The sequence below is a fragment of the Sciurus vulgaris genome (genome assembly GCF_902686455.1).
Source record: "Sciurus vulgaris genome assembly, chromosome: 1".
Classification (NCBI taxonomy): domain Eukaryota; kingdom Metazoa; phylum Chordata; class Mammalia; order Rodentia; family Sciuridae; genus Sciurus; species Sciurus vulgaris.
The window spans coordinates 8,189,720-8,202,051 of record NC_136461.1 but is presented as its reverse complement, the minus strand read 5'-3'; the positions used below and the strand labels follow the sequence as shown (position 1 = coordinate 8,202,051).

General features: G+C 47.5%; 1 protein-coding gene across 5 annotated transcripts in view; it reads right to left on the bottom strand.

Moving 5' to 3' along the window:
* Positions 1 to 12,332, bottom strand: part of CLCN6 (chloride voltage-gated channel 6) — a 29,120-nt gene that overhangs the window by 14,418 nt on the left and 2,370 nt on the right. For 4 of the 5 annotated variants that reach the window (XM_079103258.1, XM_079103260.1, XM_079103256.1 and 1 more), the window contains exons 3-9: positions 7,210 to 7,275; positions 6,816 to 6,881; positions 4,910 to 4,976; positions 3,555 to 3,661; positions 2,682 to 2,808; positions 1,932 to 1,999; positions 757 to 815 (exon numbers count right to left, since the gene is read on the bottom strand). In XM_079103258.1, coding sequence (XP_078959384.1) covers positions 757 to 815; positions 1,932 to 1,999; positions 2,682 to 2,808; positions 3,555 to 3,661; positions 4,910 to 4,976; positions 6,816 to 6,881; positions 7,210 to 7,275 — 560 coding nt within the window. Of the gene's footprint in view, positions 1 to 756; positions 816 to 1,931; positions 2,000 to 2,681; positions 2,809 to 3,554; positions 3,662 to 4,909; positions 4,977 to 6,815; positions 6,925 to 7,209; positions 7,276 to 12,332 lie in introns of all 5 variants that reach the window. The other variant, XM_079103257.1, reaches the window with a different exon arrangement.

The following is a 12,332-nucleotide window of genomic DNA, read 5'->3' as shown; positions in this document are numbered from 1 at the left end:
TGGGGAGCACGACAAGTGCCTCACGGCCACGTTAGTGGAGCAGGCGCGCAGTGACTGGCGGTAACAGAGATGAAAAGGCTGTGCGGAGTGGACTGCTGGGTCCCAGGCCTCTGAGGTGTGCAGGCCGGTAACACGAGTCCACAGGTGAGAGGCTCTCCCAAGAAGGACAGCCTCCAACCCAGACAGACAGGCTCTTCCTGTGTTGCCAGGCTGGCCTTAAAATCCTGGGCTCAAGCAATCCTCTTGCCTCAGCCTCCTGCGAAGCGGGGACTACAGGCACGTGCCATCATGCCTGGGCAGATAAGGCATCTGGGAAGACATAACTTCTTGAAAACATGCCCGCCTGTGCCCTTCCTTGGTTGGGTTTTCAATCTTGCACATCTTCACTGCCTGAGAGGCCTCCAGGCCTGGTGCCATGGCAAGTCAAACCCACGATGCCAACTCAGTCCTCTGTTTCTTATTTTCAGAAAAAAATGCAAAGCACCCTAGTCTTCCCAACAGTCGGGTTTCACGTGCAGCTGCCCAGCACAGGCCATGGAGCCAGGCCAGAGCAAGGACTGGGTCTGACGGGCAGGCCATCAACATGAACTCCCATGTGCCAAGCACGCGTTGACCCCTTGGCCCTGAACAATCTGGTTTTTCATGAAAACGAATTCCTGGGGCTGGAGGTGTAGCTTGCCTAGCATGCAGAATGCCCAGGACTCAGACCCAGCACAGCAAACAAAACAAACAAATGAATTCCTGACACCTCCATACCTGTCACTTCGGAAATAGGGGAAGTTAAACTGGATCTTCCGCAAAGAGATGCTCTGAAACTAAAACAAGAGAGGACGAAGTCAGAGAGGGACCCACGAGCGCCGACGCTGCAGGAATCCAGGCAGCCCCTGGCCAGAGCACACTTGGGCAGGTGTGTTACAAAAAGAAGCTTCCAGAACAGCAACCTGGAAAGAAGGAAGTCACCTCCCTTGGGAGGAGCTTTGCTTTCCTGCCTCAAAGTTCCTAGGCCCTTCAGAAAGCACGTTGTGCAGTCAACAAATCAGAAAGAGAAGGGGTGCCCCTGAGCAACAAGACTGGGAGGAAGGCAGCCCTGCTCGGAGGCCAGAAGGGGAAGCCGCTCCTCCATCGCTCCACACATCCTCACCCAGGCCTCGCCTCGCCTCCTTCCATGTGATGCTCAGCGCATTCCTGGGGGGCCTGGTACTGGAGGCAGTGGCGAGAAAGATGAAAAGGTGAGTGAGCCTGAGGGAAGAGTCTTCCCACGTTGCCTCAAAAACTCACCATCCCAGCACCGCCCTGCTCACAGAGCAGGGGAGGCGAGGCCTACGGGCACAACTCGCAGGAGTTGAGACTTGTCACACCGCAGCCCAGGATGTGGAAAGGGCTCTCGAGAATGGGAAGTCTGGAGTCCTGAGCTGGTCCCTCGACCTTACTAGCCTGGTTTCCTCTGAGAACGGGAATAACAAGCAAACACACGGTGGCTGGATGAAGCCAGGGGCTGGTGCGCGGGGATCCAGCACATGCTGGCTTTGCCGGCGGCCAGCCCTGCCTGCACGAAGTGGACTCTGCAGAGCCGCGCCTGAGGCCATCTCAACTGACACTCTCAGCCCCTCACAAGGCCTGTGGGGGCAGAGACGAGCCGCCATGCCGCCTGATGTGGAGGCGCCTGGCAGTGGCTATGGAGGGGCCGGGTGACTTGCATCTGTCTCGCATATCTTTTCCCTCCACATCCTGTTTCTGCTCCTAGGAGTCAGCAGAGCATCATCGAAACTTTCTAGTCTAAGTTATATGCTCTGCTGGGGACAGGACATACTGTTTTCCTAACCCCAAGTGGCATCAGGTTCCAAGTCACATTAGGGTGATTCCAATGGCTTTTCCCAAATCCAACCAGAGGCTTGGCCCTGAGCCCAGCCAGGAGGCCCACCAACCCTTACCTGAGGGAGGCCAGCTCCCACCACGGCCCCGCTGTGGATCATAGGGCCTTCCTTCCCCACAAAGAGCCCTGGGAACAGAGACAAAGATGATCACCAGTCAGCACAGGAGACCTTTGCTACATAGACCTTTCCCTCCACGACTGAAAAATAGAAATGAGCATTCACCACGGTGATCACACCCAGGGCCTTGCACAAAGTAGGCCAGCATCTACCAGAGCTACTCCCCTGGCCCAAGCATGGCTTTCTAAGAGAAAGACAGCCAAACTCCCATCAGACCAGCTCCATTTAAAGTCATACTCTTTACATTCTTAAATCTGGGTTCAGCAAACCACAGCTTGTGGGTGCAGACCCGCTCCCTGCCTCTTGGTACAATTCAAGAGCCAAGAATGGCTTTTATATTCTTAAATGGGGACATTCTCATCAGTTACGCAAGTATTTACACTATATCCTCAATTTTGCCTCATAGCTCACAAAGCCGATCTGTATGTTTTACACAAAAAGCTTGCTAATTCGTACAAAAGCAACTCCACATACAACTAGATGGTCGACCTAGTTCAAAACAGAATGGTGTGTCTACAGATAGCTCTGAATGGTCACATACTAACAGTGTCCACACTTAACCATCCACAGAAAGCAGAGACATCTGATGAAGGGCAGGCCCTTCAGTCCAAATCAAATGAATTCACAGACAACGTGTGTGGTCATCTTTGCCAATTACTGCTTAAGGGGAAGTAGAAAGACCCTCCTCACCTCCAGCCACACTGAAAAGCACTCCGAAGACTTTACAGAGCAGGGTCCGGAGCCGGACGATTCCTGGCACCTTCACGCCATTCAGGTAACATTTGATCTCGGGTATCCCAGAACCTGCTGCCACAGGCTGGTGGGGGACAAGAGGAACACCCGTAAATTCAAAATCCATTGCTTCTCCAGTTTAGCAGCAGCATCAGTGTGACCTGATGGCTTGCTCAACTATAGGTGCTGGGCCTCACCAGACTCCTGACTCAGGAGGACCCAGGGAAAACAGGAGCATCTGCCCTTTTTTTTGGAGGGATACCAGGGATTAAACCCAGGGGCTCTTAACCACTGAGCCACATTCCCACCCCCCATTTCTTTTTTTTTCTTTTTATTTTGAAACAGGGTCTTGCTAAGTTGCTCAGAGCCTTGCTAAGTTGCTGAACTTAAGTCGGCTTTGAACTTGAGATCCTTTGGCCTTGGCCTTCCCAGTCTCTGAGGTCACAGGCGCCCAGATGAACATTTGCATTCCTGACAAGCTCCTTATAGTCCCATGAGTCTATATCGCTTGGGAGTCTTTCAACAAATTGGTCACTGTTATCGCTTCCAGAGATTCTGATCTATGAATATTTTTTTAAAAGTTCTCCCAGTGATGCTAATGTGCTGCCAAGGTTGCAGCTGTCATTCTAATCTAGATTTTTCCTCTTTAATCTCATACAGAGACTTAAACCCTAACTTCCAAAAACACCTCTAAGTGATCAAGAGGGCCCTTCTGCGGGAACCTATAAGCTCCCCAGAGTGGTTTCCTGACATTCTGGAAACAGAGACGGAGAACACAAGGGCAGGACTCAAAACCCTGTGAGCACACAGGCCATTCCCAACCCACCTCACCTCAATTAGGACGAGAAGGCTCGCCAAGAAGACAAAGGTCAGGTTAAAACCCAAGAGCTCCAGGAGGGACAGGGCGAGGCACCCCTTCTGGCTGCACTCCTCCACCGCTGCAGGCATCGGGTCAAGGAGCACGCTCTCTGTCACGCCAGTGGCCTAGCACGCACCTTCCTGTCCTCCAGGTGTGACGTTCAGCAGCACTGCTTGGGTCATTACATTAAACTTCCGCATGAGACGACACCCGTGAACACACCACGCTTTCCCAAGCTCGAGCCTGACACCCCCCTTCCCACTATCCCACAGGAGCAATGAATACCCTGGACACGTCCAGGGGCGTGTCTGAGCAGGGGAATGGGCGACTTCCTATTTTTTCAAGGGTTTAGCAGCCTTTCAGGTCTCCTCCTCTGAGAACCGCCTGTTACATTCTTTGCCCATTTTTCCATTGGGCCCTTGGGTTTTTTTAATTAAGCTGTAGGTGTGCATTCTTTCTATATTCTGGAGACATTTGCCTCTTCAATGCATAGAAAATGTCTTCCAGGCTGTGGGCTTTATTACTTTACATTGTTTCATTGTTATTTTCTGGTTTGTCTGTTTTTATAAAGGAAATTTTTACTTTAATAGGGTCAAGTTTACTGGTCTTTTCTCTTAACAGGCTGTGCCTTATAGAGCTTTAAGAAATTATTCCCTTCTTGACATCATCTTAAAGTTTTGTTTTGCTTATTTACATCTTTAATCCATCTGGAATTTAGCACTATTTATGGCATGAGTGGGAATCTAATTTTATACTTTTTTACAGGGACAGCTAATAGCCCAGTATCTTTTATTAAATAATCCATTCCTCTCTTCCTGATTGCTAAATTCACCATCATTCATCGGATTTCTTGATGTATGGGCCAGGCCAGTTTCTGCTTCTCTATTTTTCCCATTGGTTCAACTGGGTATTACTGCAATAGTATGACACTGTTTCAATTACTACATCTTAAATTTTCTAAATCTTGACATCTAGTAGGGCAAGCCCACCAATCTGCTGTTCAAAACCATCAATTATTTTTGGCCCTTTACTCTTCTATACAACTTCCAGAGAGACAATTTTTGAGTTCCGTGATAAATTCTGTTGGACTTTTGATGGGAATACTGAGCAGAACAGTCATATTCGTGATGTTTGTGTCTAACCAACCACAAACGAGAGTGTATCTACTGAAGTCTTGCCCTTTGTGTCCCTCAATGATAATTACAACCTTAGCTCTGAATGGCCAGTAAGGAACCCTTCGAATATGGAGTTTACAGCCTGTTTCTCGGAAGGAGGAAGCTGGGGGCCCACGGAAGTCTGGAAGCATCAGGAAGCATGTAAAGGATACACGACTGAACCACTCCAAACTTGAGCTGGGTGAAGAGTCGGACAAAAAAGTCCACAAGGAGACCCACCTGAAGAGAGCAGAGAGCCCGTCAGACTCTTCCTGGGGAGTGCCTTCCCTCACCGCACGGGTGGTGGCTGGTCAAGTTACACACCAGCACGGTGCGAATGAACCTGGTTAGTCACACTGGCTCTGAGGACATCTCTGCCCCGGCCTGGCCCCGCTGCCCCAACAGAGACTAGAGAAGGGGTCCAGCTAAGTGGAGAGAAGCAAAGCGACACAAAGCAGGGAAAGGGTGCAGAAAAAGATGGGAGACCCGGGAAGACCACCCCGAGGCTGATGAGTGACAACATGGAGTTGTACAGGGTCTACTCAGCTCTTTCCAAAGGAAAGCGGAATGGCCAAAACGTCTCCAGTGATGCCTGGTTGGATAAGCAGGCGGCTGAGGATGCTACTTTAAAGGACAACAATCACTTGGGCATATGGAGTTTCTGCAAGTTTGTTACCTGCATTTTCTTTCCTAAGCCATTCTTTTGACTCAGAACTATCCTACAGCCCATGGTCACCCGAGCAGAAGAAATAACCTCAGCTCCACTCTTCCACCGGCCTGAGTGCTTCAAGGAGAATCGGAAAGCCTTGATCATGTGGAGACAGGATCAAAGGCTCCGCACTCTAACTCTGGCCTTCCCTCAAGTCAATGCCTGGGAGTTTATGAATACTGGAGTAGGAAGCGGGGACAGATCAAAGGAGGAGGGCCGTAGCTACAGCTGCTGGCTACTACTTTATAAGGGAGGTCTGCCTTCCCAGCATCCAAGAGTGTGAGGAAAAGTTGATAGGAGTGACAATTGGCAGTTCAAAGGAGCAGGTACACAAGGAGCAGAAAGACAAGTAACTAAGTGGCTAATGACTAAGCTTATTACAGGGAAATCTGCACCCAGAAATGTATACAGCAAAATAGATACTCAGACCTAAGTAATACAAATCAACCCAAGTCTCCCCCATGACGGTGTCCTGCAGGATGCCGCAGAGGCCCCTGAACACCTTTAGTCACACCCAGATGTTCCCTGTGAATTTACTATGGTAAAAATCTGATGAGAGTCATGAAAACAGGAGCTGTGGTAGTCCTTGGAGCTGAGCTACATTCACACAGGCTCACGATTCCCCGGTCTATCGTGGAGTTGGCACGAGACTTGTGGCCAATTCTGGAGAACGGAGATAAAGGGGCTGCTGCTCAGGCACAGGCGCACCCCTTGCTAACACTGCACTAATGAAAAATCCAGATTTGACGTGAGTCTTCTTGGCTGGCTGCAGACTTTCCCAGCTTCTCCTTTCCAGGTTTACCAACATTAAGTCAGCAGTTCCGGTCCCAGACCTTTGGCTGGTCTATAGTCTCTGGCAGGCTCCCCCCGTCTCTGCCTGTGAACACGTAGAGCCAGGAACCCTGTTCATTCAGGCATACCCCTCCACCCACAACCGCCAGCTCTACCCTCCAGGCAAAATCAGCCACGTGCAGGGAGAAGCCTGGGCGCATGACCTCAGTGCCCACAGTGCCCTCCACCTGCCAGTTTGCTGACTACCAAACGCAGCTATGCTGTCCAGCCTATCAAGTAATTAGGGACTCTGATCTGTAATCGTCTCATAAAAGGGAAGTTTTGGCCAAACCTTTGAGCACTTAAAGCACCCTAGATGTAAGTTTCACTTTCGATTCACAATGCAATAGCAAGAGAAGCAGGAAAACCTGGGCAGCATTATTATTTTGAAAAAGAAGAAAGCAGCCTTGGTTATAGTGACAACTGTTACAATGTTATGAAGGCTCTAGTGACAAAAGACAGAAGTCATTAGCCAGGCCAGGCCTTTCCCTCTGACCCTCCCACCCTGGCCTGCCACCTCCCCATACCCTGCTGCTCACCAGCCCAGTGCAGACTCCAATGGCGAACACCATCATCCACTTCACGGCCTCGTACCTTCGACCTTTCTGTTCACACAGGAAAAGAATGAGCCTCTTGTTACAGGTGATGCTGTCAGTGGGGAAGTAACACACCTGACCGACCAGTTCTAGACTCAACTCCATGGGGACAGCAACCATGTGAGGGGGATGTCTGGTATCTCAGCTGCTTCAAATGCAAAAATGACCACCCGTACCGGGCTGGGCACTCTAGTTGGCACAAGGAAGGTCTAGAGAATCAAATGCCAACATCTCATGAAAAAGTTAAAAGACCAAGGGGTAAGGACATTTACTGGAGGACTTGGAGAAGATAAACGGGCCTACTTAGTTCCAAGAGACCAAGAACTGTGGGACTCACCTTATTATCCATCGTCTCCAAAACCTCCAGGTAAGGGTCATTGATACAGCGATCATAGTCCAAACTCTGGAAGGACACATGAACAAGAAAGTCACATCTAGATAGGAAGAATTATCAAAACCTAAAGAGGGACCAAACTTCAAGTTCCTGCTACGTGACTGGAAGGTGGGCAGGAGCAGGGGCCTGTCTTGATGGCAACGCAAGACCTCAGAGCTGTCCGGCCTGCGCCTCAGCCTGCACTGTCAGGGGGTCTGCAGGCCTGGGGGGCTTGGCAGCACTGCTCCAGGTTAACGCTGCGTGCTCTGGGAGGAATCCGAGTCATGTGTTTCTAAGCTTTCTGTTTCTATGAAATAAGGACCTCAGCTCTCATCAGCCTGGCCCAGTGGACTTTATGTGATGTGAACAAAAGCCTCAATTAACCAGAATCAAGTTACTCCAGAAAGTCAACCCATTTTAATCATCTTTTATAAGTAGCTTCTATAAAAATGAGGTTGGTCACAAGACGGACTGACAAGGAGACTATTTTTAGAAGGAAATTCCAGTTTATGTTCAGAAGAGGCGCAGATTCAGGCCAGCTCCTACAGCTTAGGCTGTGTTCCTGAAGTCACGTGTCAGACACGATTTGCAGGTGTGCCACGGACATGCCAAGAAACAATTCAGAGGATATGATTTTGTTTTGATGTCTTATAAAAGTGGCAGCAGTTTGTCAACAAAGAAAAATAGTCTGCCATATGCTCTCTCCTTCCCAGAACCTGTTCCTGTAGCCACGTCAACAAATGAACAAGCTGGACGTTGGCCTAGTGGCGACAGTCCCAGGCAATACTTTTGAGTCAGCCAAACACAGGTGCAATGTGTGACAATTTATTCCGTCTACATGACTACCTGGAGCAAGTCCCAATTCCTTTTTTATAAGAGCCTTGGAGTAGCAACAGGCAACTGGTTAAACCGATTATTGTACATCCAAATGTATGAAGACTATGTAGCAATAAAATATAGTAATTTCACAAGACAGAGATGAGAAATACCCCAAAATTACCAAGTAAATATAAAAAATAAAAATAAAGCAAGAGGTTAAGAAAATGTATAATATAATCCCATTTTGATTAGAAAATTAGGATTTATTCTTCAGCACATATAATGCGAAACATCTTGGAAAACATCTGTTAGGTGACATTTTAAATATTCACATTCAGGTATCATTTGAAATTCTCACATCTCAAAAGGTGTGCTGTTATATTAAAAATTGTTTTTTCTCACTACAAAACAAGAAAACAGTAAAGAAATTCTGCCAGGAAACTGGACTCATCCATGAGTGATCAAACACACACACACACACACACACGCGCGCGCGCGCACACATTATACACACAAACTTTTTACAAATCAACCAAGTGACATTGCATTCTAGGAACAAATGGAAAAATTTAAATGTTGAGAAGGCAACATTTTCTGTGATACTGTGAGGTACACATGTGGTCTCTGTCCTTGCAGAGTATCTTTTGTATTCTAATGAAATAGTGGCTGCAGCTCTCAATGGCGTCAGGAGGAGGCTGGGCACCGGGAAGAGTGAGCTATGGTTAGAAGGTTGGACCTGCATCTCCCACCCGCCTCTGGGGAGGTGAGGAACTGAAGGTTAAGCTGATCACCAGTGGCCATCTCCGTGATGCGGCCTCCAAAGCAAAGCCCAGCACTGGGCTGGGAGAGCTTCCTGCCTGCTGCAGCTCACCCAGAGCATGGGAGCCTGTAGCCCTTCCCCCCGCCTTGCCCTACACATCTTCTCCATCTGGCTGCTTATCTGTACCCTTTATTATAACCTTTACTAATAAACTGGTAAACAGTAAGTAAAAAGCATTTCCCTGAGTTTTGTGAGCAGTTCTGGCAAATCCATCAAACTCCAAGAGGTAGTGGCAGGAACTCATCACTTACACCAACGTCTGGGGAAGGCGCCGTCTTCCGGGCAACCCCAGCCTGTGGTCTGATGCCATCTCCAGGTAGACAGTGCCAGAACAGGACTAGAGGACACCCTGGAGCTGGTGTCTGCTGGAGAATCGCTCACTTGGTGATGTGGGGAAACAAGCCACATATACATGGTATCAGAAATGTGCGCTGCAGTCTAGTACAGTGGTGCACACCATACCCCAGCCACTCAGGCCAGCCTGGTCAGCTTAGCAAGGCCCTGTCTCAAAGTAAAATAAAAAGGGCTGGGGGTGTTGCTCAGTGATAAAGTGCTTGCCGAGCATGCCTGAGTGCTAGGTTCAATCTCCAGCACAATAAATAAACAAACAATTAAATGTATGTGTTGAGTTGGGTCTAAGTTAAGGGAAAGATACTATTTTTTTTATTCTCTTACCTTTATGCCAAATCTAGAATTTATTGGTCAATTAATCATCTGCTTAATAGTTTTATCTACCGTGGGGGCCACTTTGGACTCTGACCCACAGGAGAGCACCTGGAAAGTGCAGGCAGCAGGGCAGAGAAGCGTGTCCTCTGAACTCTCCCTTAGTTGCCTAAAGGTTGGACCCTCTGGGTGACTGTCAAATGCTGTCTACTTCTTCCCCAGATATCTCACCAGTGGGAGGGATGGCTGACGTCCGTGCACCCAGCGGGAAGGAAGACCAGAGTTGATATCCTCGCAGAGCCCAGACAAACTCTGTCCCAGGCAACTGTCTGATCTTTGGGCTCATGCATCCCCCTAAAAACCACTGACTTTTTCTCTGAAATTGTCTATACCCACTTCCTTCTCCCAGACTCACAGGGTTACTGCACACTCACTCCCCTGAGATGCCTGTGCACTTGATAAATCTGCACAGCTCTTCTCCTGCTCATTCTCTACAACCACGATGTTTCTCAGACTCAGGACATCACCTCTTAAGCAGGAAAAGAGAAGGGACTTTCATTCCTACGCTAAGGCCCCATAAACATTTACAAGGGTTTTAGTTGTCCAGAACAGGCACGTCTTTAGAGACAGAAAGTGGATCAGTGGTTGGAGAGTCGGGAGCAAAGAGAATGGCCCCACCAATAAATGGATACAGGGTTTCTCTCTGGAATGATGAAAACGCTCTAAATGATGGTGGGGACAGCTGCACAACTCTGAAAACACTGAAAAAATCCACTGAGTTATACATTTTAAATGGGTGAACTGTGAAGTAGTGCATTATAGCTCAATGGTACTGCCTTAAAGGGCATTTAGAAGCAACTGCAACCCAGAACACCAGAATCTTTTCTTTTTTTAAAAATAAACTAGTTGTATGTAACATTGTAAATATGTACCAGGGGAATATACGATTTAGTAAAACTGGATCATTCCTTCTTTGCTATGATTAACATCCCTTTATTTCTGCTATATGTGTTGTTCACTGGTTTAAGGAACTAACATATTTTTTAAATAAAAATTTTAAAGGTGTCCTGTGGGCTTCCACTCATGGTTATGCACAAAACAGTATCAGCCACAGGGACAAGTAGAGGTTGGCACGCAGCCCAAATCCAACCACGAAGAGCAACTTTCATCTCATACAAAAGCACCTTCAGCAGGCCTGAGCAAGGGCTGTGGCCAGCTCTGAGGGGGGAGGCATTTACGTCCAAATCTTCTCTGAAAAGAACCTTTTTCTAACTCAAAAGAGCAATATAGACTCAAAAAACCTGCATGAAGACAGAAAACAGGACTACTTATGATAGGAAATTGTTATAAACCACCCACGATGAGAATGGTTGTCAAAATGGGATTCTTAACATCTTCTAGGACACCCAATTTACAATAAAAAGAAAGTCAAGTATGCACAACAAGCTCCTCCTGAAGCAGGAGGGAGAAGAGCACCCTCTAGAAAGACCTTGAACACAGGTTTCTAGTTGACCCTGAAGTAAAAGCCCAGCACTTTCCTGATTAAGTGCCCGAATGAATTTGCCCTTACACAAAGCAAATGCTCTCGAGAAGCTCGTCTGCAGAGATGGCTACTTGGGACTACTAGGATTCACATGAGAGGACACCTACCCACAGCACTCATATGCTTGCACGTCGCTCAGAGAGAGCCCATCACTAACACAAGTGCAGTCTAGTGGATGGAGCCACGGAGCCTCAGAAAAGGCAGGGTCAATGGGGGAGGCTGGCCCAGCTCCCAGACGTGGGAGGGAGGTTGCAAGATGTCTCGGTGGTGGCAGGACAGTCAGGATGCTTGAGGGAGCATGGTGAGAGGGCAAGGTGACAGCATGACATGGAATGTCTTCTGCTAATTTCTCAACCTCAGCTACGTCAAGGAACCAAATACTTAAGAAATGTGAGAAAACACACCAGTGGATACAGTGCTTTTGGATTCATTAAAAGCCATCCCATCAGAGTTGAATACTGAACTGTAACATGATGGTGCAATAGCCAAAATCCAGAGGGTAGAAAATTCCAGAGTCCTAATTATGTTGTAAAACAAATTACAATGGGGGAAAAAGTAAAGGAAGAAAGTGTGAATTAAAAGAGACTTACGAGGGTTGTGGGGCTGGGATAGTAGCTCAGTGGTGGAGTGCTTGCCTCACATGTATGAGGCAGTGGGTTTGATCCTCAGCACCACATAAAAGTAAATAAATAAAATAAAGGTATTGTGTTCATCTAAAATTAAAATTAAAAAAGAAAGGAATTAAGAGGGTTGGGGAGTCGGGGATATAGCTCAGTGGTAGAGTATGCACAAGGCCCCAGGTTTGATCACACCCACACCCACACACACACACACACACACACACACACACACACACACAGAAAATGTAAAAGTTTTCCAACAAATGCAACATTGGGACTTTATTTGAAACCTGTTTCAAACCGATTTAAAATACATATGGCTTTTATATGAAAGCTGGGAAATTCACACACTGGATATTTGATACCAAGAAATAATTAATCTTTTAGATGGAATAATGGTATTATGCTTTTTAAAAAAGTACTTAGCCTCTGGAGATACACAAATTATTTACAGGTGATATAATATGATATTTAGAATTTCCTTCAAAATAATATGGGGAGAAGTAGACAAGAACAGAGATCAAACAAGGCTGAGAATGAGCTGACAGATGTTGAAGCTGTGTGTGAGGATGGGGTCTTCGATACACAGTCCTGTTCATTTTTGTACATGTTTGAAATTCTC